This window comes from Triturus cristatus, chromosome 8 (assembly GCF_964204655.1).
Source record: "Triturus cristatus chromosome 8, aTriCri1.1, whole genome shotgun sequence".
NCBI lineage: Eukaryota > Metazoa > Chordata > Amphibia > Caudata > Salamandridae > Triturus > Triturus cristatus.
Genome location: NC_140591.1, coordinates 1,095,346,316 through 1,095,372,292, shown reverse-complemented (window position 1 = coordinate 1,095,372,292; position 25,977 = coordinate 1,095,346,316). Strand labels below are relative to the sequence as shown.

The 25,977-nt window shown below is 45.5% G+C and overlaps 1 protein-coding gene across 1 annotated transcript in view; it reads left to right on the top strand.

The window, feature by feature from the left end:
- LOC146805425 (E3 SUMO-protein ligase RanBP2-like) overlaps window positions 1–25,977 on the top strand; it is a 427,039-nt gene that overhangs the window by 363,053 nt on the left and 38,009 nt on the right. The window contains exons 24-26 of the mRNA XM_085622638.1: window positions 2,867–3,059; window positions 9,199–9,300; window positions 25,471–25,610. Coding sequence (XP_085478764.1) covers window positions 2,867–3,059; window positions 9,199–9,300; window positions 25,471–25,610 — 435 coding nt within the window. The remainder of the gene's footprint in view (window positions 1–2,866; window positions 3,060–9,198; window positions 9,301–25,470; window positions 25,611–25,977) is intronic.

Here is a 25,977-nt window from a genome sequence, read left to right as displayed (position 1 = left end):
CTTCAATTGTCAACAGAGCCCGTAGCTGGTGTGCTTGTTAGGTGGTCTGGATCATGAGTAAAAACTCAGTTTACGCAAGGCTGCATGTCAGGCTCTGCGTGCATTCATTCCAGGACAGGTCTCTCTGCAGGAATACTCCACTCTGTCCCCTGGGGTACAAGACGCAATTTATATGATAAAACTACTGTGTTGGAAAGCTGCAGCTGTGCTGCCGTGTTATGTCTAAAACGTTAGAAGCTGTTGCTGACCGGGCAAAAGAAAACAGTACCCTACTTTGTTATACATTCCTAGCAACCCTGTACAAAATGTGCAGACTGACTCCAGAGAAGAATCACTGAATAATAAACAACATGTACAGTGTATTCCTAAAATAATGTCACAAACATAAATGTGTTGTGTGGCTGTGCAAAGAAAAGGCAGCCTAAAACTTCTAATGCGCTAAACTAAGGGAAATCCAACGTGGGCCCAGAAGGAACATCACTACAAAGGAACTACATCAGGGAATCTGTGCTCATTCCACCAGAGTGAAGGCTTCAACCTCTGCACTCCCTGGGGGAGTTCCCATAGCCAAGATTTGTCACACAGTGGAATGGGCATCCCTTCACAATTTCTCAAAGCACTATTGCTTAGAGTCGGAAGTGAGAAGGTCGTTCACTTCTGGTATGCAGCAAGATTTCCTAGTCTGACTGCTTCTTCACGCCCTCCACCTGGGACAGGGTACTGCTATAGGTATCTACCCAAAAGTTGTGGAATCTGCAGGTAAAAGTATAAATCAGAAGAAAGTTACTTACCTCCGTTATCAATATTTCTGGGAAATACTCTTCCTGCAGATTTCACACCATTCCTGCCCGCTCCCCAGTCCGAAAAATGTTCATAGATCTTTGAATAGTAAAATGTCCTAATTTAATTCTGTGGCACTGGGCATTAATGTTCAATCTGATACTATCCTTGTTTATGACGCTCCGGGATTGGAAAAACTAGATGAGGAACTCACATAAGGGCCCGAAGTGGTGCTATGTGGCTCCAATGATGTCCCACTTGTGCTGCATCCTTAGCTGAGATGGAACCAGCATCGCCAACTGGCACGGGAGAGCTGTTGCAAAGGGTCAGGCACTAGTCTGACTCCTGGCGATATTCAAAAGTTGAGGAATCAGCAGGTAGATAGAGTATCCACCAGAAAGATCTTTACCGAAGGTAAACACCAAAGGTATACTACTTTTTTCTTTGAGGAACAGGTACATGCCATAAAATAAGAAGCAGGGTTGACCAGTGGAATTGGGATGCTTCTTGAGAAAATGCTCTTTCATAAGCCTTCATGAGTTTCCATAGGAATGCCAAAATAAACATGACTTGCAGTACAGTTCATGAATGTACTCGTACAAAAACCACAAATGGAGGCAGTTGCATTTACCGCAAGACTGAAAGACACTTAAATGAATTGTTTCATTTTCCCCATCCTGGTCAGGTGAATTACTATTTTTCTTTCTACAAAAATTATGGAAATTTTGCCAAAGCAGTGTTTTAAGATACACTAGTAAGTTTGAGTACTTCGGGTATATGTTCCTGCAAATTGGATTACAATGAAATACCCTATGATTTGTGCTGTTGTGCAATTCCATGTTTTTCACTGGTGATCTCCAAACGAAGACCTAAAAATTACGACCATCTTCATAGCACCTGAATGGGTGGGACGAACATGGTTGTTGCAACTCTTTCTCGCAAAATCAGAAGATAGAGGATGGAGTGGGATGACCATCAGAGATGGCAACAGTACTTTTTACTTTAGCTCCACCCTAGAGGATGGAGGGGGATGACCATCAGAGATGGCAACAGTACTTTTTACTTTAGCTCCACTCTACTGAACCTAGCAAATTGGCTCAAAAACAGTAGAATTCGGCCATTTGAGTATTGCCCTCTCAGGAATATGGCTGTACTCTGGGCGTTAAGAATGCCCATCATCAGGAAGTGCTTTGTCAATCAGTGAAAGCTGTTTGTAGTATAGTAATGGAAAATGGAATATCTGCACAGGTTGCAATATCTGACGGGTGAATTCCGTGTTGAGCTTGACAGCTAAGAGAGAATACTTGTTCTGCAAGGCTCCACTGCCTTAACTTTTCTCTTTCTCCACCAGGGTGAGAAGACAAACATTGGCTTGTTATATTTGTTTGGCGTGTGTTTGTGAGTCACCCATTGGATTTTTTGTTGCGAAGTAAAATGATTTTTAAGAGTCATGTTACCTCAAAGAATCTGTAAAGATGTGATTTTTCAAGGCAGGATTTCACATCACACACCTCAGGCAAACTGGTTCAAAAGTAACAGTCACAAAGTTGCAAAGTGAAAAGATATCTGTTGTACATTGGTTTTGCACAAGTTATGAAGATTATTGTATTCTACAACTTGATCGAAAGCAAAAATGAAAAGCTACCATCTTGGAATCCCACATCACAAATGTGAGGTTTTTAGGACAACTTACAATACTATTTAAATGCAATCAAAAGGGTACGGGCTGAGTCCAGTGGATTTTATTCAATTCTTTACTAGCCCACGAGTGAAAAACTATATCGTTATACAAAAACACAGTGAAATTATTCCACTATTGGAATGTGTTCGCTTAATATGTTACAATAATTCATAGTAGAGAGACCGTGCTGCCATTCATGCTGTTAAGTGTACAGTGAGTAACTGTAAGAAATCTTACTTCCAATAAGATCTAGAAATTAACTTTCTGTGTGAAGACGTACGATTCATTCCTTAATAATGACGTGGTATAGCTCATGCTCTTTGCTGTGTTTACGGAATAAAAGTTATCATTAGTTATTATTTTTACCCACAAATTTTGATGTATGTTTAATGTAAAATGTTTCAGGAGAGTCGGCAAGAAGAGGTTTCAAGTTCAACTGATACAACATACCCATTTAAATTAGAAGCTCCAAAGCCAACCATCCCATTTAAGGAGGAAGAAGATTCCAACACTGAACATTTACAAACTTTTCTTGGTGCAACTAATGCGCCTGAGGCTTTGGCAACTAAATTCCAGAATCCAGATTCCACATTTAGAGGTATGCTATAGGCTTGATATGTGTGTGTGAATTGTTAAATGTTGCAAGACAGAAGACATACTTGTGACATGACATGGTGTGAATGTTATTCCTTAGCTATGGTCTTCTGAAATTATTTATGAAACATTGACTCTGCCTGTTAAGTTTCTTGTGAATCCACTGTGAACTCCGCCTACTCTCTTGAACTTTTTCTCCTCTCTGGCCAGTACTAATGACAAGTCTACTATCAAAGCACCGCTTTAATCTTCATTACTCTGTCCTTTAATATAAATATTGTTTGTAGTTGCACTAGGACAAACTAGTTTTCCACTTCTATTGGTGACAACAGAAGTCAGTTCCATTTGTGGGCACAGTCGCTCCGCTGCTTTGAGTTTCAGGTCATTGAATGATTCTGGAGATTTATTCTCTGACTTTGAGGTTGATGAGCATTCAAGACCAAAGCCATGCGCTAACTTGTGTAAAGTGCTTGCAAATACAAATATTTCTTAATTTGCATATCAATCCCTGTAGAGTCCTTCAGTAAGGTAACTGGTACGCCCTCCACCGAGGCTGTCATATAGGCACTAGATTTCTGTATAGTCTACTGGCTCTGGATGGATTTGTTTAGTCAACTGGAGTAAAAGTGTTTCTTTTTTCAAGTAAGTCAAGATTACTTAAGGCTTTGTAAGCAAACACATGTAGAAAAGAGGGTTAACAAGCATTTGGAGGTATTCTTTGTATTTGAACTGCTTTCTGTATCAGAGTCAATCTCATGGAATAAGAGGCATCTACATTTAACATTTTGACACGTTTTGCAGCATGAGGCTATTCTACGTTCACATGTGCATGCTTAGGCTGGAAGAACTCCAATAGAAGGGAAACAGAACTACAAACATTGGAATGCGCAATATTTTGGAACTGGAAGATTTAGCATAGCTAAGGAAGGACTGTAATCTTAGTAGCAGTAGTAGCAACTGATTATTTAGAATGACTCGCTACTTTGTCTGTCGGGTAGAGGTGAATGGAATATTGAATCCTTGCCTACTACACATTGGTATATTACACATTCTACAGTCGTACTAGGTATGGACATCGGCATTGGAAAGTCATTCATTCAAAGACTGCCCCAGGCATTTTATGGCTTGGAACCCCTAGTTTGTATTCATCCCCACCCTGCGCTAGTACAGTTGTCCCTGTAGCTGTGGGAGAAGGCCCATCAGCTTAAGGACTTTGAGGTAGTCGCATTTTCTCAGCTCCTCCCATTGTTTATTTTGGGATAGGCATCTCTTAGGAATCTATCCTACTATGTGGAGCAAGTCACATTGTACCTGAGCCAACCGAAGAGTCTCCATATGAACACAACTCTTGCATGTCTTAATCATGCGCTGGCCAGGGTCCTGTGGGATTGAAGGAGCCATCCCCAAAGGGTTGCAGATGATTTATTTGGTAAAGATTTAAGTATATGGTCTCGTGACTAGTGCTTGGTCCACAATCTCTCATTGAAGAGCAAATCTGAAGACCAGTGCAGTTAAAGGGTTGTGGTCCACGAGTTAAGTCTTGCTGATCGCTACCTTCCTTCTGTGCTAAGAATATGCCTGGACCACGATCCTGGTGAGAATGCACCTGTGACAGACCTACGAGAAACATGCCCTGCCTTCTTGTTGAAGATGGAGCTGTACTGCATCTTTCAGGGGGGAGAGACCATATGCCAGTCAATCCTAGAGACTAGCAGAATGTGAGGGCCAGTGGAAGCCTTTGTTATATTATGCTGCTCCATGTCGCCACAGCTGCTATTGAGGAAGTAGTCTAAGCATCCTCAATCTTTTCCTGCATTTAGCCGTCCGGGCCTAGGGGAAGAGTTGTTGCTTGTTGCAGACATTAGGGTGATTTTTCTTCATCCCTGACCACAAGATCAGTGCTGCCAGAGGCTTTCCGTTGTTTTCAAAGGGTTCGATCATTCCCTACACTTCACTCCTTGATGTGGGGATTCTAATAATAACAGGACGGGGTCAACTTGAGTCCAAAACAGTTGACTATACCCTTGTAGGAAACTGTGTTCCTGAGTTGTATGCATTTGCAACCCTCATTCACGTCACAAAATGGAATCTTGTCTCCAGTTTCTCATGCTGTTGATGATGGCCAGCACTTATACCAATGAGTCTGTTGACACTCCTGCCATCGGGAATTCTTGACCTCAACTTGTGATTCTCTTCTTACAGCCCCTCCAGCTTCTGCATATCTTGAGACGGTGGTCCCCAACATAAGTCTAGGATGGCTAGATCCATGGCTGATTTTCAGGCTATGCCCATAACTTATATTCAGTACTTTAAATGTAAATCGGTATTTACATGGCCAGATTTTTAAGTTACTTTGACTGAGGTCCAGTCCTTCTTCACATCGATTGGACATATCTCCCTCAGACCTTTATGGTAAAGAAGAACCAATCTTCTCTTAATACCTTCTCAGCAGCTGGGAATGCACTTGGATGCAGAAAAAGCAATGTCACATCCCTCAAGTCAGAATTTAGTTGCTAATGAGAGGGTTCAGAGTTCAGGAATACAATATAGTGTACTATGTCTTGCTCTGGGCAAAGTGATTTGTGCATCTGATAGCTCATTGCAGCCTGAAAATATCACAACTGTTTAATGGCATTTTGACTTGAAATGAAAGCAAGGGTCTGGGCATAGGAAGATCAGGTTAGTTTTTGTTTTGTGGGGGCATGGCTGGACAGCAGTGATGGCAGATGCACTTTAGCTCTGTGCTGACCCTGACAAACTAAACGCTTCAGCATTCTACCTTCAAGCATGTTTAATTTGACGGTGGACTTCCTCCCAAGCTTTCAAGGTGTTCCTCTACCAAAGAGACAGCACAATGACACCATATAACTGCTGGTGTTGGGGCAGTGTTGTAGCCTGGTCTAGGCCACAGGTGTAACTGGGAGAGGATCTGGCGGAGTGCCTGCGAAAGGCACCCCATGTCAGAGGCAGAGCGACGGCGATTGAGGAGGTGAGTGACCACCAGCAGTGAGCGGAGTTAATCCTTTGGGCCATAAAGACCCTGACTGAGTGCATTGGGCCGCCACCTACGCGCGTCACCAGGGAAGGTGTGCTTTTACTCTGTCCATGTGGAGGAAAGCACAGGTCTTCATGTGGACCCCACATAACGTTGGGAATACCTGGTTTCATCCCATCTGCCTTCGTGGCCCACCTTTGACGCTTAATAGACCAAGGCGAGGAGGCAGACATTGTTTCCCGGCCTCTGGCAGCACTGTAATGAAACACCCAATCAGTGCTAAAAACCTCACTGCCTTTAACATTGCATGCAAAGTATCGCCCCAAGGCATGCCCCTTTCTGTTGTGGTGAGAGGGCCCTGCTGCAGGGTTGCGTGGAGGCCTAGTGGTGTAAGAGCAGCAAAGACATGTTAAAAAGAATGATGGGATAGTCCTGTGGGCTGGATCTTTAAACTGAGAACATGTTCTCCAATTCTTGTCCGAAGAGCAACCCTTAACTGCCACATGGACTCTTCACAGCATCAGTTCCTGGAAACTTGTAGTGGGTTGCGGGGAAGTATTGGAGGCTCTGAATCCTTTCAAATGGCTCAGGTCGGGCTGCTTCCTCTCCCGCCACCAATGCTATAACCACTTGTGGGTTTGAACGCTCGGATGAATGGAACAGAGATTTCATCAGGTGGGGCAACCAAGGGCCGGCACAATAATCAACAAAAGGGCCCAGGGTGCAACACAGCAATGCAAGATCGACTGAAACATAAAGCCCACTCTCACACTGAATGATACACTGTGGAGGGGACAAGGCCTTCACCCACACGGGGCTAGAGGACCGGAGCAGAAACCCTGCCAATGCCCAGGAAAAGAGCACTCCAGCAGTAGCATGTGTGCAAAAAAATGCAATTGTCCAGGAAATGGCACCCTTGGCCAAGAGGAGAGGCAAGGGGTGCAAGAAGTGCCAAACTGTGGAGAAAGGGTGCAAAACTCCAATGGCCGTGGCCGGGACCCGACACTTTCAGCGGGGCAGCCATGCAGCAATGAGACCCACACCTGAAAAGGCGTGAGCTCTGAAAATGTCACCGGCAGTGCTGAGCTGAAGAGGTGCGGAAAGGAACACAAGGATGATGGGGAGGCCATACTCGACCCGGCGGGGTGGCTTGGGATGCCCTATGGCAGGATAAGACAGTCAATGGAGGGGTTATGTGAAACACGGCGCTCTCAGTCCAGGTCACAACGAACCATCAATGGTAGGAGTACTGCCCCCCCCCCCCCCTTCCTCACAGAGAAACATCAGCCTGAAGACTATTTGCTCACAAAATGTTGCATTGATTTATGATTAACAGGTAGTGACAAGGCAATGAGACACAAGTGATTTATGAACTTTCCGCTTTAGTGCATCATAAAAATTTCAAACTGATTTATGAAGGTCTGTCAAAGGATTTATGTCCCCGGCTGGGTCATGAAAATGTCATAATGATTTGTGGTGCGCCTGTCGAGGATGATTTATGGCCCCTAATAAAATATTGGTACGGGGCAAGTGCTGTAAATCAAAGTTTAAATAAACTGATGCCAATATTTCCAACCTACCAAAAAATCTGTGTATCATTGTTTGGCAGTATGCTGCATCCATGGGTATAAATCCCCAAATAGGGTGTACCCGCCCTCTTGCCATGCTTGGAAGGAGAAATAGTCTATCATTTATCTAATCAGCATCAGTATCCAAACCGGGAGTTCTCAGTGGAATGGAGCCTGTTTCAGTACTGTCTTGATGAAACGTTGCCATATTATCACTGTCTGTTGGACTATGTATGGAACATCTTTTGAGATCCTCGCACTCTCCATTAAAAAAATTCAGCAATCGACCGGATTCCACTCTCCCAGTCAGCAACCTCTCTTCCCAGTTATCTCCCGCATCCAGCCAACGGACTAGGGTACCTGTTTAAGTTAATTCCCAAATTACCGTTCTTATTTATTGCATCTTGCTACTGGTCTCCAAAGTTTATATCTTTCAAAGATAACAGGCGATCCTCTTTTCCTTTGCATTAACATTATATTATGTGCACACTACAGCTTGAGAATATCAGGTGGGCCTCTAGAAACGGAGTATAATCCTTTGCAATTTGCAATCCCTAATCACAGTTGTAATTCTCATTAAAAAAAAACTCCCCCACACGTGCATAACAATTACTCAAACTACATACCTAACTACAATGCTCAGACTAAATTTAATTGAAGCCTTAACCACATTCCTAACCTAAACTTCTGTTTCAAGGTTTGACGTTCCTGCGCCATTTGTGGGGCACCATTGTCCTATACTTATTTTCAAGTCTTCCAGGCAGTGCCTTTTACTCCAGAATCTTCAATCATTGCCTTGAGAACTTGACAGTCATATCCTGAAAAGGTCTCACAGTCTTTCTATCGGCTGTTTTTTTAATGTTTGCATCCTACTCTGTTGGAATGCATTACAACATTACATCTTAACTGAATCTGTAACACATGAAAGCTAGCTCTGACAATAGCATCTGATTAATGGATGCAACAGAAAAAGGGTTGCTTGATTTTCGATGGCATCCATATTTCATAGGTTTATGTCCGTGACCGCTCCCAAAAAGCATTGGTAGAACAATTCGGTTTGATGTTTGGCACCATACAAACTTCAACCCTATGTGCTTTGCCAATGCTTGTTCCTCCAGATTTCCAGCTGACCTCTGCATCTAAACTTTAGCCGAGGATTGCATTCAAAGTGACTTCATCCATCAACACGGCTCACTTTACAGCAGCCTAAACATATCGTGGGCTTGTGGAGAAGATAGTTAAGGAAGTACATTACTCTCTCCCAAGAATAAAATGATAACTATACAAAGTGTATGTATGTGTGTGTATATGTATATATATATATATATATATATATATATATATATATATATATATATATATATATATATATATATATATATACACATATATATATTTATTTTTATTTATTTATTTATTTTTTGAACCCTTGAAATATCTGCACATTACTACAAAAGAAAAACGTTTTATTTTCAAATTAGTTGATCTAAGGTTGAATATGAGAATGTGAAATTATGTTTTCTATTCACAACGTTTTTGTGGTATGTTTTCACCTTAATATTTTTGATTGTTATTTTTAGGTCTGGAAAACTTTGACCAGTATGGATTTAGTTCATCAACTGGTCAGTCATTTGCAGATTTGGCTTCAAGTAATTCTGGGAATTTTGCTTTTGGGAATACAGGTACAATTAAAATGTTTATTTCTGCATTAAAAAAAATATTTTCATTACTATGTACACAGTTCTAATACCAAAGTAACTTAGTTGTTTCTGATGCCAGTTCATGTTCTATTTTATATGATTGGGCCAATTGATTCACTGCAAAGCTAATACATTATATATTCTTTCCTTATTGTTGCTTAATAGATTGTAAGGTTTATGGTAACAAACAAGAGAATTCTATGTTATTGATAAGTGTTTTATATAGCGCAAACCTCAACTCAGCAGGTATGTGACAAAGACTAGAAGTTCATGGAATGAGGTGTAGAGAATCATGGCTTAAATGACGTATATTGTAAGAAAAATGTACGCCCCACTGTAATAAAGATGGTTTATATAATGGTATAAGAAGGATGACTAAGGGGTATATCGTAGTGGGATAAGAATAATTTGATATAAGTGTTTAAATAGAAGTGAACAAAATTGACTTTTATTTGAAGGCAGGGATCTAGTTAAATCATTAGCAAATAATCTCTGTGAAAATTAAACATTGTGTCTAGGATCAAATGGCAAGTAGCTCATATCACTCAAAGAAAGTATGGAGCGCCAGAGTCCAAAAAGTAGGTACCTATACACCCTTAACGAATGTTCACAACAGGGCTCGCCCCCTCGAAGCCTTCATGTTCTTAGAAATTACTGCATGTAAGAAGCTGGCTTTATATGTAGTGCACCAAAATGAGTTGCACTATGTAGATGTCCAGAAGATCCTTATTAGCTTATGGGGCTTAAATTAATTGTCCCAAATACTCTCTTTTGTGGTAGTGTCGGTGCGCAGTTTAGGCTTATCAACATTTGTTGTACACACAGTCAATAAAGAAGAGATGCACTCAAGAAGAAACTCAAGAGCAATTTAGAAAAATAACATATTTTTTTATATAATTCTAGACACCAATATCATCGGAATTGGGTAAGTACTTTAGACGTTATCAAATTTTGCAGTAAAAACAGTAGAAAATGGCAGCTGTCAGATTTGAGGCGTGAGCCTCGAACACTGTAATGTTATCCTATGGGAGAAACATTCACTGCATAGACACACAGACAACTTACAGGACTGTTCTTCTGGACTTAAGGTAAGTAGGGTCCCAGGTCCAAGAAAGCACAAACAGTTCAAGTTTACCTGGCCTGGGGTGTCTGGGTGCCAAGGTGCTTTCAGCGGTGGTAGCCTCGAACGCTACACGCTGAAATTAGTAAGGAAAAGTATCTGTTAGAAAAGGCTTCAAGGAGAAACTAGGGGACCAGTCCGGCACAACCCAAGGGGAGGGGGATCAGCTCTTTAGGGTCTCAGGACCACAGTGACGCCATCGGTTTACATGAGCCCAGGCTGGTGAGCTCGGGTGCAGAGGTGTTTAGTCCGGCGAGTCGATGAGTTAGAGGATCTCACGGTTCTCGGTGCTCTTACAGAAGAGGGAAGAGAAACACAACAGGACCACTCTTGGTGTGGAGCTGGCCTCTCTTAGAGTCCCTCAATGTGCAGGTACGTTTTGGGGGTAGGGTTGGTCCAACTGAACACTAACAAGCCTTGGTGCTTGCAACTGGCCCTGGTATGTTGGGTATTGGTACAGGGCAGCTCCTGGTGGTCCTGACGTCTCCAAACTTGGCTGGGAGACTGATCTGACCTCCTGGAGCATGAATATATTTTGCTGGGGTGCCGCTCCCTCGGGGGCAGGGCCAACAGATCTGTACCGAGCAGCTACATTCGATGCCTGCTGGTGCAAGGGAGTGTCTCCCTCCACTCCAAGGAAGATGCTGTGGGGTCGAGGAAGTGCTGGGAAGACCTCCAAGGGTTTGGGAAGGGTGTTCAGCTTCTGGACCAATCAGTGTCAGTGATTGTCGGGAGCGCCGCAGTCATGCAGGCTTTTGCTTCAAGGTAGATGCTGGTCCACAGTTATCACATCCTCAGCTCTTCTGTGTCCTTCATCTTCTTTTAGGCAGACAAATCTGAGTTCCTGGTGTCAGGGCCACCTAAACACTAAATTTAGGGAGTGAAGGGTAGTAGCAATGGGGCTACTTAACCCTGGGGACACTACACTTTCTATATGACCACTTCCTGTGGGGAGTGGGCATAACACTTTCCCAGAGTGAGTTCGTAATTCCACCAAAAACAAGGTGGTGGAATCCTTCTATTGTGGAGCACATCAGGTAGCCCACCGCAGCGGTGTCACATGCCTGGTGGTGCAACACGCCTACTTGCATAGCTTATTTTCCATCTGTCCTGGTCGCAAATGGGCCTCAAGACGGGGTGGCATCTCGCAGGTCTTGGGGAAGCCGGGTTTGCATATCAAAGGCGGGAGTGGCTTCGAAGCCCCTGGCCTTGATATGCTAAATCACTAGCCATCCTGCTAGAGGAGGTGAACAACTTTCTCTGGAGTGGGCATTGTTTCTGGCCACAGAGAGCCCAGACTGTCACCTGGCTGCAGGGGGTCAGAAACTCATCTGTGGTGGCAGGCTGGCCGATGCCAGTCAGCCAGCACACTAGATAGGGTTTTCGGGGGGCACCTCTAAGATACCCTCTGAGTGCATGTCATAATAAAGCTTGTACTGGCAACAGTACAGATTTATTAAGACAAGGTGTTTGATACCAAACGCCATAGGTTTCTGGAAAGCTATCAATTAGCTGGGGAACTCGTAATGACTATTGCCCAGTACATGCGCTAAAGATGGCATCCCTGATCACTGGTACTATCTAGTAATTGATCTAGACATTACAGGGCCATATCGGCTCATGCAGATATGGCCTCACATAAGATATAAAGCACCCTGCCTTAGGGCTCGAACGCGTGCTGTAAGTGTGACTTACATATACCATATGAAGTGACATGGACATGAAACACAGGGGTGTGTGCCATGTCGTGTTTTCACGACGTCATGTAGCCTGCAATGGCAGTCCGCATGCAATTTGTATGGGGGTCCCTTAGGGTGGCAAAATACATGCTGCCACCCTTAGGGACCCTCTTTAGTACCCATTCCCTAGGTATCAGGGGTACCACTTACTGGGGACGTACAGGGAGGCCTAAATGTGTGCCACATTCAGACCATTTTACCTTGTTTTAGGGAAAGAGCACTGGCCCTGGGGCCTGGTTAACAGGGACCCAGTGCACATCAGTCGTAAAACATCAGTACCAGTGGCAAAAGGTGGGGCTGACCATGACAAAAGGTGCACTCTCCTAAACTGAGCAATAAAGACTCAAATGGAGTAAAACACTGATAAAACCATAAGTTACAAACTATCATATTGTGGCTTGCCTAAGTGCGCATTGAATCTGGTCCTGAAGAAAGCTATACTGACCCTCTTGGGCTGCTTAGACATTATGGCTGAAACTTGTTGACTTAAACTGAGGATGTGAGAATTCATTGGTTTCTTGCAACACATCCACCACTGCCTTTAATCCTTGTCCAAGGTTACCAGTGTTAAAATGTACCACATTGGTTGTTAACCTTAAGACAATTTTGAATTCACCTCTTTCCTCATTTAGAAGAGAAAAAAAACATAAACCCGCTCCGCTGTAATCGAGTGTTAAACACACCCCTGATGTGCTAGGTGTCTTGAGTGGGACCCCAGTGATGAAGCATGCCACCAACTAGGTTGGTGAGTGAGGGGTCTTATAATAAAACCTACAGGAGTTCTGTTCTAAATGAGTGTGGGAGACACCTCAAGCAGACTAATAAATGAGTATGGTAGCATGCTCACTTTTCTTTGAGGAATATATTTAAGGTGAGTAAGCTCACTTCTCACTCCTTTTTATTTATTTTTTAATATCCTTTTAGGTATATCACTACCACCATCCAATAAATCAGTGTCTAACCTCGAGTAATGAAGAAGTCATCAGGAAAGGCCCTCTGTAGATCATTCACGTTTGTGGTTAGAAGAGTAATAGTTCATAAGGCGCAGGTATGCATGTGATAATGAGTAGCATACAATGTAGCCCGAACCTACTAAGGCAGTACAAACCCCGAGGTTAAAGTGATAATGGAAATTGGTTCAGAGTACCCAAAAATGAAACCTGAGAAATTGTGATACCACAAATAACATTTTTTATTTCAGTATTTTTATGAGCAATTATTTTACGTGTCTTGAAGATGTTAAAGCTAGGTGCTTTCTCAATGTGGGCTCGTAGTTTATCGAGGAGTCTCTGGTCAACATGTTTTTTCTTGAAAGTGAAGACAGGTTTGGGGGTCTGGTGTAGGAGTTTATTTTTGCTTCTGTGCACCCTGTAACTTCTTTTGATTATCTATTTCTGGGCCAAGTATTTGGGATCTTTACATGTAGAGCTTTGCAGGCAAGTCAAGCTTTTTCCGTCATTGCCAAGTGAGTCATTTTTGTTGCAGGATTTATTAAAACTAGAACGAATGTATAGCAAACTTAACATGAAGCAAACTTCCGTCTTCAGTACAAAAACATATATCCAAGTTAGTCACAGAAGATTTGCTGTAAATAGCCTCTTATCATTTCCTATATAGTTGCAATAATCTTTAGTTTACATTTAAAATTGCAGTTGAACATATTGACACCAGTGGATGCAGACTTTGATGCTGTCTTTAAGGGGCATCTTTCTTGAATAGGCAGCTAGCTCAGGGAGGTGAAACCTTGGAATTGTTATTTGCACAGATATCCTGACTGAGGACACAAATCGTTCATAGTGGCTAGTTTCTACTCTTTGCTGTTTACGTTAGGTGGTCTGTGTATTGATGTTGGCAAAGTATAACAATTTCTGTGTTCATAAACTAAAAAAGAAGTGTCCTTGTTTTCTGGATTTCTCCACAGTTGCTGTCTCCCTTCATATTTTAACATAATCTACTCTTGCCAATTCTGTTATAGAAAATCCATATGGTACTCTAAAGTGACCATCATTTCATCATTAGAATAATGAAATGAATAAATGTGTTTATACAGATCTTTGGTTGGAGGGCGGCAAAGCATTTTAGATCAGTCCCTCAAACCAGCCCAAAAAAAACCTGGAAGTTCCGAACACCAGAAACTGAATGGCCATGCTAGAGTACGACCTGGAGCACCCCATTGGAAACACCCTTATTGAACATATTTTAGTATCACTCGCTTATAGGCAGAGACTCTAAGGCTCTTTTTTTTTTATAAACACATTTTTATTGTTTTTGAAGTATCGCTACAAATCAGTCAAGCAACGAATTGCCCCACCCCATGACAAATACAAATAATAGCAAAATGGTTTCATCATCCAGACTTGTAAAATTATAAGCGTAGTAATGATGCAGTTCACACCAGCCCAGCATACCCACCGGATGCCTCAAGCCATCTACTCCAATTCTTTGCATGTTTGACAGGACAAGCCCTGGCGTCGTACACTGGTTTTTCCTGATACGCACAGCAGCCTACCCCCCACCCCACAACGCCAGTGTCGGGACCAAGGGGCCTTCCAGTGCACAGCGATGTCTCTTTTAGCCTCTAAAAAGTCTGTACCCAGTAAAGTCATATCAGCACTGGATCTCCCCACGCCTACATCCACCCCTCGGCGGATCAATAATGGGGAATGTTCCAAAGTCAGTCCCAACTCCTCTGAAAGCTCTGCCACCACCACCTCCCAGTAGCGTACTATAGCAGAGTAAGACCATACCATGTGACAAAAATCTGCTGGCTCCCGGGCCCATCGTAGCATGCAGGAGTAGCCATGAGACCCTCGCGGGCCAGCCTGGCAGGGGTGAGATAGGCACAATGTAGGTTGTACATTTTTACTAAGTGGAGCCTGGACGAGATTGTGAAAACCCTGGAAGCCATCAGTGCATCGCGCCAATCGTCATCCTCCAAAGGCCCTATCCATTCCTACCACAGGGATAAGAGGTCACCTAACGTCCCAGGGGTATTGAGTATCGGGCTACGATAAATTTGGGATACCCCACCCATGCCCATTCCCCATTATAATTTTTGCTTTCATGCGGCTGAATTCTGGGTAGAGGCATCTGGAAGGATGTGTGCCCGCATGGCATGGCGCCCCTGTAACGATATAAAAATTTCAAGCAGGTAGCGTTTGAGTCTGATTGTGCGGCAAGAGATTTTCCAGCTCTGTGGTTTTCTTGAAGTTAATATTTTTGTCTCCAGGAAGAACTACAAGGCCTTCTCTTACATCACCATAATGAACATCATTCAGGCCTTTCTTGAACACTCTACTCCAGGACTGACACTCACTCTGCTTATTATATACCACCCTTCTTGTTCCATGCTATGCACACAGTGTACAGTAGATTCAGACAGCAGTGTCGCAGAAATTCCGATAGTCCCTTTATGGGGTACATGCAGATTTTGTTGACAAAACTGTATTGAAGGATTTTCCTCAACCAAAAAATGATTTCCAGTTTTTTGGGACTTCTGGTTCCATAAGAAGGGAAGTATCCTGCACTCTCAGCCAAACAGTTTCAATATTTGAGTCTGTTTTTATAAAAGGTGGAATTTGAGGGCCTATTAATTTCATTCAAGTACCTTGTCTATACCATTATTGAAGGTAAGCTGTTTTATAATCAGAGTACTTGTTGCCTCTACCTGTCATGCTAAGTTCATTAAAAAAAAAAGTGACTGTTCTTGACCATTCAATCATTTTATCTAGCTCTGTAAAAATGCACAACTCCACCACATGAGATCACAGAAAGAGAGCTTTTTAATTTTTTGTCAGTTACTGAAAAGGTGACAGAGTATTTAAAATGTTTTCAAGCTCTTCTGATTCCAGGATAGGATTTAAATACGGCGGTAAATGTGTTTACAATACCTTCCTTTGCACTTCTAGACACATCTTTTAAACCTTCTTACACAATATTGTTTTTTGTTACCACTTCTCCAGACAGATCAGTGTGTTTTTATTTTCTAACCCACCATGCATAGCATTCAAATACAGTTCTCCTTAGCACGAATATCAATTCATGCATGAGGGATTTTTGGTTTTGTTGACTCTATGGGCTCGCTTGGTGTGTTTCTCTTTGCCTCAAACTTCATTTAAGGTTCTGTTGCTTTGATGGTGTTTGTTTAAAGAACAGTATGGCTCAATTTGAAAAGAAATGAAAGACCTAGAACCACTGCTGTTATTTAAACTGTGCTATGAAGAAAATATTGCATTGGGCATTTTACAAATTCATTCACTTTTAAATTGGTTTTATATTGCCAAGTATGCTTTCATGAAATCCGAGAGCATGTTTAGGAAATTATAGATTAGAGCATATTCAGCAAGATTCATTGTCTTGGTCGTCATCAGAAACAACCCTCTTAGTTAAACGATGCAGCACTGCTTCATGGACTACTGTGCATAAATTTAAAAGGTACAAATTACTCTTTGGATGTGATGGGGAAAAAGGCTTGCATTAAATCTAACCTCTGGCAATCACTCTGGGTGTTGCTTGGGCAGTACAGCCTTCTGACTCCAGTATTTTCTACAAGTTCTTCTGTAGTATTGGCCATCGCAATCTTGAAATACCGTTACAAATCTTAAGAGTTAGACCCTGAAGAGGAGTATGGTGGTGGGGGTGAACAAGACACTGATCCCCCCTCAATTTGTAGTGCAGTCATTCCCAGGCTTTTTAGAACCACAACCTACTTTTTAGAACAACAAACTTTCATGACCCACCTACCTTTAATGCACATGAGTCGCATATTTTGAAGGTAACTAAAGCATTGCGTGGTTGAACATTGTCATTTACGGACGACACATTTTCCATTGAAATGGACACTAACTTTTCACATGCATTCAGTTTTACTGACATAACTATATAGCACACAAATAATGTGTAGCAATTGGGATTCTTTGAATATTTATCATTTGTGCATCACCAAGTGTCTTGATGTGTTTTGATCCTATTAACATTTCTTTCCTAAATGATGAATGCATTCAGTTAATTTACAGATATTTACATTTTGTTGTGTGTTGGAAAAAAAACCCATCCTACAGCCTTTTCTTTCACACTCCTGTACTCCAGCAAGATTATCACATAATTTGCTTTAAAAACTCCTCCCTCTTTGGAGTTAGAGAAAGAAAAGTAAACACTAATCCCATGTTAAAGGATTAAACAACAATTTGTCAGAAGACGTAGCCTGACATTTGACTTCTGTGTTTAAAGCAGTGGCAAATGGGAAAACATCATCATTTAAGGTCATCTTTATCTATTGTTCTTACTTTCCCAACCCACCAAAAAACAGTTCACAATCCACAGTTTTGGAAAAGCTGTTGTAGTGCATTTTGCCCTCCATAATTTCCCTTTTGTGCTCAGAGAGTCCTTAACCAACCAAGTGCTGTGTGTCACATTTGAGGAAAATGTTATTTGGCCTTTACGAAGAACCATCAGTGCGGACGGTGGTGAAAGAATGTTGGTAACAACGCTTTTTGAGCTCAAGTTGGAATGGAAATCCAACAGATCTGAAAATGTTGCAGAATTAAGCCACCATAAATGAACTTGCGCAGCATTTTTTAGAGTGACTTAACTATCATTTGATTGGCAAGCCATAAAAGAGAAGACTAATGTTTGTGGTTTACTATCTGAAAGAAACACGTTAGTTAGATTCCTCACCTTAGAATATCCCCAGGCGTCAGACTGGATCCGGAAGATTTTTCGTCAGCAATACCCCTTGCGCGTCGCTAGGCGTCGTCTGCGGCTCCGCGTCCGTCGTCGGCGTCGTGCGCCGGAATGACGTTGTCGGAGTACTTAGACGCCGCCCTTGCGCGCTGACGTAAGTTCTTCTTTTTTCCGCGCCAGTAAGCGCAGATCCGGGAGAGCTACCCCTTTAGTCACTTTTTGACTAACTTTTTCGATCCTTTTTGATCTTGTCTAACGACGCCGGTGCCGGTAGGATGCCTGGTTTTAAAGCCTGTGCTGACTGTCACCGCCTGATGTCGGTTACGGACCATCACCGCCGGTGCCTGTACTGCTTGGGCCTCGACCACGACGCGGAGTTGTGTTCGGACTGCAAGGCCCTGACCTCGAAGGCTAGACGGGAGCGGTCCCGTAAGCTTCTCGAGATTCGCCACTCGGCTCCGCGCGCCTCTCGATCCCGGTCCAGGAGGAGGTCCAAGGATCGGTCGCGGAGCCGCAGCCGACGTCACCATCGGTCGTCGGGATCCAAGTCTTCGGGTAAGTCGAAGCATTCCAAGAAGTCCAAGAAGCGACACCGCTCTTCGGACTCCCCTCGCCGGTCGCGCGACTCGGCCGAGGGTCAGGGTGGTTCCACCCCGCGGCTCCGGCGGAGCCACAGGCGCCGCGCAAGTCCCCATACCCGCCGGTCCCTGGGACTAACGCGACGCCGGCGGAGGTCAGTGCCTTCCTCTCGGCCATGAGGAGCCTGGCTCCGCCGTCGACGCCCGCTGGCGCGCCTTCGGGCCCCGCGGACCCGACAGGGCTGCCTAGCCTGCCGGTGGCTCCGGCCCCGGCGCCGTCGACGGCTCCGGCCTCAACGCCGCAAGCGCCCGAGGGACCCGTTCCCGAGTCCCCGCCGACGCCGGTCAACCTCGTCACGCCTCCTCCGCCGGCGTCGACACCGGTACCACCCCCGACGCCGACTCCGCTCGACGTCGAGCCCCAGTTCAGTCCCGCTCCGGGCCCGGCGCCGCTCCGGCGTCTATGGACTCCGCAGTCGGCGCCGCTAGAGACACATTATGTCTACCGCCCGGCTCCGTACCTTCCTCCTGTATACCAGGAATCGGATGATGGGGACAACTGGGAGGGATCCGAGGATCCTATGGCCGCACAGGCTCAAATGTCACAGGACTGGGCAGATGAACTGGGGGAGGCCAGTGGCCTGGATACCTCGCCGGACACTGGATTCGTCTCTCCTCCGACTGTGGCTTCGGAGGAGGGCGCAGCTTTCTCTGTGGTGTTGCGCAAGGCGGCCGCAGCCCTTGGGCTCGAGCTACCTGCCGTGGCTGTGAGGACTAACGTCCTCACTGAGGTGCTTCAGTCTGCAGCAAGCTCCACTGAGCCTCTGCTGCAATTCAATGAGGCCCTCATTGACGTTCTGCAGGGCACCTGGTCCAAGCCCTCCACAGTCCCTCCTGTGGACAGGAACGTCGCCAGGCGCCACCGCCCTGCTCCGGGCGACCCCAGTTTTCTTTCCCAACACCCTACCCCCGAGAGCCTGGTTATCCAGGCCTCTACCTCCCAATCCTCCTTCCCGACCGCTCCGCCGGACCGGGATTCCAAGAGACTAGAACAGTTTGGCAAGAAGCTGTTCTCTTCCCTTAGTTTGGGCCTGCGGTCTTTGAACACCGCCTGTCTCTTGGACCGTTATTCCCACTCTCTGTGGGATGCGGTGGAGGACGTGCTGCCCCTGTGTCCGGAGGAGGTCCAGACACGACTTACCCAGGCTCTGGCCGATGGGAGGGATGCAGCACGGCACGCTATCCGATGTGGGCTTGACACTACGGACTCGCTGGATAGGGCAATTTCTACCACAGTGGCGCTTAGACGTCACGCCTGGCTGCGGTCCACGTCATTTTCGGGCGATGTTCAGAGCACTCTCATGGACATGCCCTTTGATGGCACTCGCCTTTTTGGCGAGAAAGCGGACAGTGCGCTGAATCGCTTTAAGGACTCCCGGGCTACGGCCAAGTCCTTGGGCCTCTCGGCCCCGCGATCTCAAACTTCCGCTTTTCGCCCCTTTCGTGGCCAAGGAAGGGGTGCCTCCTCACGTGCGCCTAGCCACCAGCCGCAGAACCAACCTGCGCGCGGTCGCGGACGTGGTTTCCGCCGAGGTGGTTCTGGAGGACGACGCGGTCAGCCCACATCCACCCCGGCAGCATCCGCCTCAAAGCCTTCCTAGTCCGAGCTTTCAGGCCCATTTCACGCCAGTGGGCGGCAGAGTTCGCCATCACCTGCTCCACTGGCGGTCCATCACATCGGACAGGTGGGTGCTGCAAATCGTCCGAAGGGGCTACTCCCTCCCCTTCGAGACGACCCCTCCAGCCATGCCACCGCAGCACCACCGTATCTCGGGGGATCATTTGAATCTTCTCCACGAGGAAGTTTCGGCTCTCTTGGCCAAGGGGGCCGTCGAGCGCGTTCCGAGTCCAGAAGTAGGTCGTGGTTGTTATTCCCACTACTTTCTGGTTCCCAAGAAGGGCAAAGGGGGCCTACGCCCTATCTTGGACCTCCGGAACGTCAATGCCTTCCTCCGGAAGGAGAGGTTCAAGATGTTAACTCTGGCTCAGGTTCTGGCTGCCCTCGACCCTGGAGACTGGATGGTAGCGTTGGACTTGCAGGACGCATATTTCCACATCCCCGTCCTGCCGGCCCACCGGCGTTACCTGCGGTTCACGGTGGGCCAAGAGCACTTTCAGTTTACCGTGCTCCCCTTCGGCCTCACCAGTGCCCCTCGGGTGTTCACGAAAGTGATGGCGGTGGTCGCAGCTCATCTGCGCAGATCAGGGGTTCCGGTCTTCCCCTATCTCGACGACTGGTTGTTGAAGGCGGGCTCGCCCCAGACAGTCGTCTCCCACCTCCAGACTACGGCGGATCTCCTGCATTTGCTGGGATTTTCCATCAACGTGCCGAAGTCACACTTGAGTCCCTCTCAGAAGCTCCTCTTCATCGGAGCGGTTCTAGATTCGGCGCGGTTCTAGATTTGGCGCAGTTCCGGGTCTATCCACCGGAACAGCGGGTCCGGGATATTCAGGCCCTGATTCCCATCTTTCGGCCTCTATCCTGGGTTTCGATCAGGCTAGTGTTGCGGCTTCTGGGGCTGATGGCCTCCTGCATCCTACTAGTGCATCACGCCAGGCAGCGCATGCGGGCTCTGCAGTGGGACCTGAAGTTTCAGTGGGCCCAGCATCACGGCAACCTGTCCGACCATGTCTTGATCTCGGAGGGCACTGCACAGCAGTTGCAGTGGTGGCTCACGGACCGCGATTGGGTCATGGGCAGAAGCCTCTCCCTTCCCCAACCGGAGCATGTCGTAGTGACGGATGCGTCCCTCCTGGGATGGGGTGGCCATATGGGAGAGGCGGAGATCAGAGGCCTCTGGTCTCCGGCGGAGTCTCGTCTCCACATCAACCTGTTGGAGTTGAGAGCGATCCGGCTTGCACTGAAAGCCTTCCTTCCCTCTGTCAGGGGCAGTGTCGTGCAGGTGTTCACGGACAACACCACCGCCATGTGGTATTGCAACAAACCGGGCGGGGTGGGGTCGTGGACGCTTTGTCAGGAGGCTCTGCGCCTCTGGACGTGGCTGGAACACCAGCGCGTCACCCTAGTGGTTTAACATCTGGCGGGCTCTCTGAACGCCAGAGCAGACTAACTCAGCCGCCGGTGCATGATGGATCACGAATGGCGTCTGAACTCCGAAGTGGCGCAAGGTCTCTTTCAGCAGTGGGGAGAGCCTTGGTTAGATCTATTCGCCACCGAAGAGAACGCGCAATGTCAGCAGTTCTGCGCGTTGGAATTTCCAAGGCGGCACTCGCTCGGCGACGCTTTTCGTCACGAGTGGAGTTGCGGTCTGTTGTACGCCTTTCCGCCTATACCACTTCTGCCCAGAGTGCTGAAGAAGATCAGGCACGACCGGGCCCAAGTCATCTTGGTGGCTCCGGATTGGGCACGAAGGTACTGGTATCCCGAGCTACTCAGTATGTTGACCGATCCTCCGATACGTCTGCCCCTTCGGGAGGATCTTCTGTCGCAGCAGCAGGGGACGGTCCTCCACCCGAACCTGTCCAGCCTCCACCTCCATGCGTGGAGATTGAGCGGCGGCAGTTGATGCTATTTGACTTGCCTCCTGAAGTCTGTGATATCATTCTGGCAGCCAGGCGTCCCTCCACAAAGACGGTATACGCCTGCCGGTGGAACAAATTTGTGGCATGGTGCACAGCAAAGGCTGTGGATCCCCTTTCCGCCCCTCTTTCTGAGGTTCTACTGTTTCTTCTTTCTTTGGCCCGGCAGGGCTCTGCCCTGGGCACCCTGAAAGGTTATCTTGCTGCCATCTCTGCCTTCTTGCGGCTTCCTGATCAGCCTTCTCTTTTCAAGTCCCCTGTGGTTACACGCTTTCTAAAAGGCATTACTCACACGTTCCCTCCTGTTCCTTTTGTAATGCCTCAGTGGGACTTGAATCTTGTCTTGACATTCCTGATGTGCGCTCCCTTCGAGCCTCTTCACAATTGTCCTCTTCGTCTTCTGACTCTTAAGACTGCTTTTCTGGTAGCCATCACCTCGGCTAGACGGGCGAGTGAGCTCCAGGCTTTATCTTCAAAGCCTCCTTTTCTGTCTGTTCATCCGGACAAGGTTGTCCTTCGGCCTCGTCCCTCCTTTCTTCCGAAAGTGGTGACTCCATTTCATCTTGGGCAGTCTGTCACCTTGCCCACCTTCTTTCCGCCTCCGCATCCTTCCAAAGAGGAAGAGAGGCTCCACCGTCTGGACCCAAAACGCGCGCTCTCCTTTTATTTGGACCGCACAAAGCGGTTCCGGGTGGACGACCAACTTTTCGTTGGATACGTGGGTGCTAAGAAGGGGAAAGCTGTGCACAAACGGACCATCTCTCGGTGGGTCGTTTTGTGCATCAAAATTTGTTACTCCTTGGCAAAAAAGGACCCTCCTGTTGGGCTGCGCGCCCATTCCACTCGGGCCACAGCGGCTACTACTGCTTTGGGACGGGGTGTCCCTTTGCAGGACATCTGTCAGGCGGCAACGTGGGCTTCGCTACACACGTTTGCCAGGCATTATTGCCTTGACAGCTAAGTCCGGAGGGATGGCTTCTTTGGCCGTTCTGTCCTCCAGGACTTTCTGGTGTGATCTTGGTTCGCAGACCCACCACCGGGGATGGTATTGCTTGGGTATCTATTCTAAGGTGAGGAATCTAACTAACGTGTTTCTTTCAGATGAACAAGTTACTTACCTTCGGTAACGATGTATCTGTAAGAAACATTAGTTAGTTAGATTCCTCACCGACCCACCCATCCTCCCCGTTCTGCGAACTGACATCTAGGGTTAAGGTTATCCTTTTCAGGCCCCTAGATTTTCTTTTTGGCACCAGTGTCGGTCTTTGCATGGCTCTGCGTTCCTGGCGCGGAAAGCTATGTACAAGAACTGACGTCAGCGCGCGAGGGCGGCGTCTAAGTACTTCGACGTCATTCCGGCGCACGACGACGGACGCGGAGCTGCAGACGACGCCTAGCGACGCGCAAGGGGTATTGCTGACGAAAAATCTTCCGGATCCAGTCTGACGCCTGGGGATATTCTAAGGTGAGGAATCTAACTAATGTTTCTTACAGATACATCGTTACCGAAGGTAAGTAACTTGTTCGTTTCAACCATACTAAGTAAATGTTGTGGACTGACAAAGAATTGGACATCCTCCGATATATAGATTGAGGTGAAAACTGTGGTTAGGAGTGAAAAAAAAGTTCATCATGAAGACAAACTCACACTTTTATGAAGCAGGCTCCGCAGGGTACTGGCTGAAGCTGTGGTTGGCGAGTGGGGAATAACTGAGGATTTCTACTTGCATATTTACCCACCTCAGTTTGATGATCATGTGTGTAAACCTGAATGAGAGCAGGTTATTGATTTACTTGCTCTTTCCACGCTTTGGATCATGAGTGCCTAATGCCAGCTGACCCTTGGATTGGGGAGCGGGACAGTAGAGTGCCACTCGTTTAGGGATTGCCGCTTACACACTTTGACCAACGTTTCAGTCCAGTAACTCTAGTGAAATGTGCCCTGTAGGTTCTGTTCTAGCAAGTACGCAAACATTCCCTCAACTACATATGGTATTTGGTAGCAGAAACTGACTTCACTGTGCATTAACCTATTTGCAAGATGGCTTCTATTAATTCTTTGTGCATGGTTGGAGACAATGGTCCCAATTCACAAGCATAAACATGATGCCATATCTGGCGAGTTATGCTCCCACATGGCACTAGTTATAAACTTTTCTGGAATTCACAAAAAAAGTCACAGTTTAGACTTAGGAAGGTGTGCCTATCACAGTTTACGACATAATCCTGTGAATGTTTAGCAAATTTTTTGGTTTTGTTTATTGGTAAACTCTAGTTATTGAAAAATGCACAGTTGTGTGCTGGATGCCAAATGCCAGCGGCATTGTAAATTCACAATTATCATTATATATTTTTTTTATCTCAACAGGAAAAGTATTTTTGTTCTCTACCTCTGCAATAGTTGAAATCCGTTTGGTTGTGCTAATGCATTAATTAGCTTTCCTTGCCCATTTATGACAATCAAATTGCATTTATTTCAGCCTTCATTCGATTATATAGAAAATGTGTTTATGCAACAGTTTTCGTAGAAGCTTTTAAAATGTAATATATATATATATATATATATATATATATATATATATTTTGTGTTTGTATGATTGGGTTGTTACAGCTAACCTACCTGTCCATTTCCAACCCTGCTGTCATTCAAAGCTTTGACACAGTTTTAATGGGCAACCCGAAAGCGTGGAAAGATAGTGCATTGCCTATGCGTCAAAAGTCTGAGACTCCATCGCATGGAAGTGATGAGTGGTCAGGAAGGACCATCACTATATTCTCCTTACGCAGAGTCCTGATGTGATTGCCACTTTTACTTAAAGTATTGCTCTCGTGAACTGCTTTACTGTTTTTGTCTTATCGACCTTCTCAGCAGTCCTCTTGTAGCCAATCGCAAGCCTTTCCATAGCATACTGTCTACTTTTTATCCTGAGCCCTCAATACCTCATTCACTGCGCTCCCATGCACATAATGTCACTTTTAGTTCCAAGAATATTCTTCAATTGAGTGGTGCTAGAGAACTAATTCAGTTTTGAGGTCTTAACACATCAGTCATGCCCCAAAATCCTTCTTTCTCCGATAAATATGTAAATGTGTACATTTTGGAGTCTCTCGTCAAAAGACCTATAGTTTGATCTGCCTCTTCCAAATCCTGACTCCACCATTATTTTTATGTTTCATGATTAGGAATATAATTGTTTCACATTTGCACTTTTGATTTTGACAATGTAAACTAAACCATACTTGACAAACCCCATTCACACTTCTTTAAAGGCGACAAGTACCTTGCTCTATTAAGATATTGAATTCAGTCAAGGTCCGTACTCGAGTAGCATATCGCACAAGTTTCATATTTTTGAATCTAGACAAGAAGATTTAAGAAATAAAAGCATGGTTACTAACTGCTTTTTAAATACGTGTTTCGTCACATTTGCAGATAAGAACTTCTCATGGCAGAACTCTGGAGCAGTTCTTTTTTCTTCGCAAGCAGCCAGTAAAAATTATGATAACGAAGATGGAGAGGATGCTGCACAAGACGAGGATGTACATTTTGAGCCAATAGTGTCCTTAGTTGAGGTAACATCAACACTTGACCTAATAGTAATTTAGTATTCTGTTTTATTTCAAGCTTAATAACCGAGAGTGTGCACCGAAGAAGCAGACGGCTTGGGGTTTAAAGCTTTCCAATCATGACCTTCTCATTCTTTCCTCCAGTGGTCCATTTTAGCCAAAAGCGGACTGTGTTAATGTATTCTAAAATTCTGAAATACACATGTTCAATTTCTCACTTCCTACATCGGTTTCTCATTTGAGTGACATCTGTTGTGCATTTCAAACTGCATAGCTCTAGCTTTTCTAAATTGTTCTTAAAAAATATATTGATTTTAATTCTGTTAAGAGCACTGCTTGCCTGAAAATTGCTGTACGCTACATAGGCTGTTAT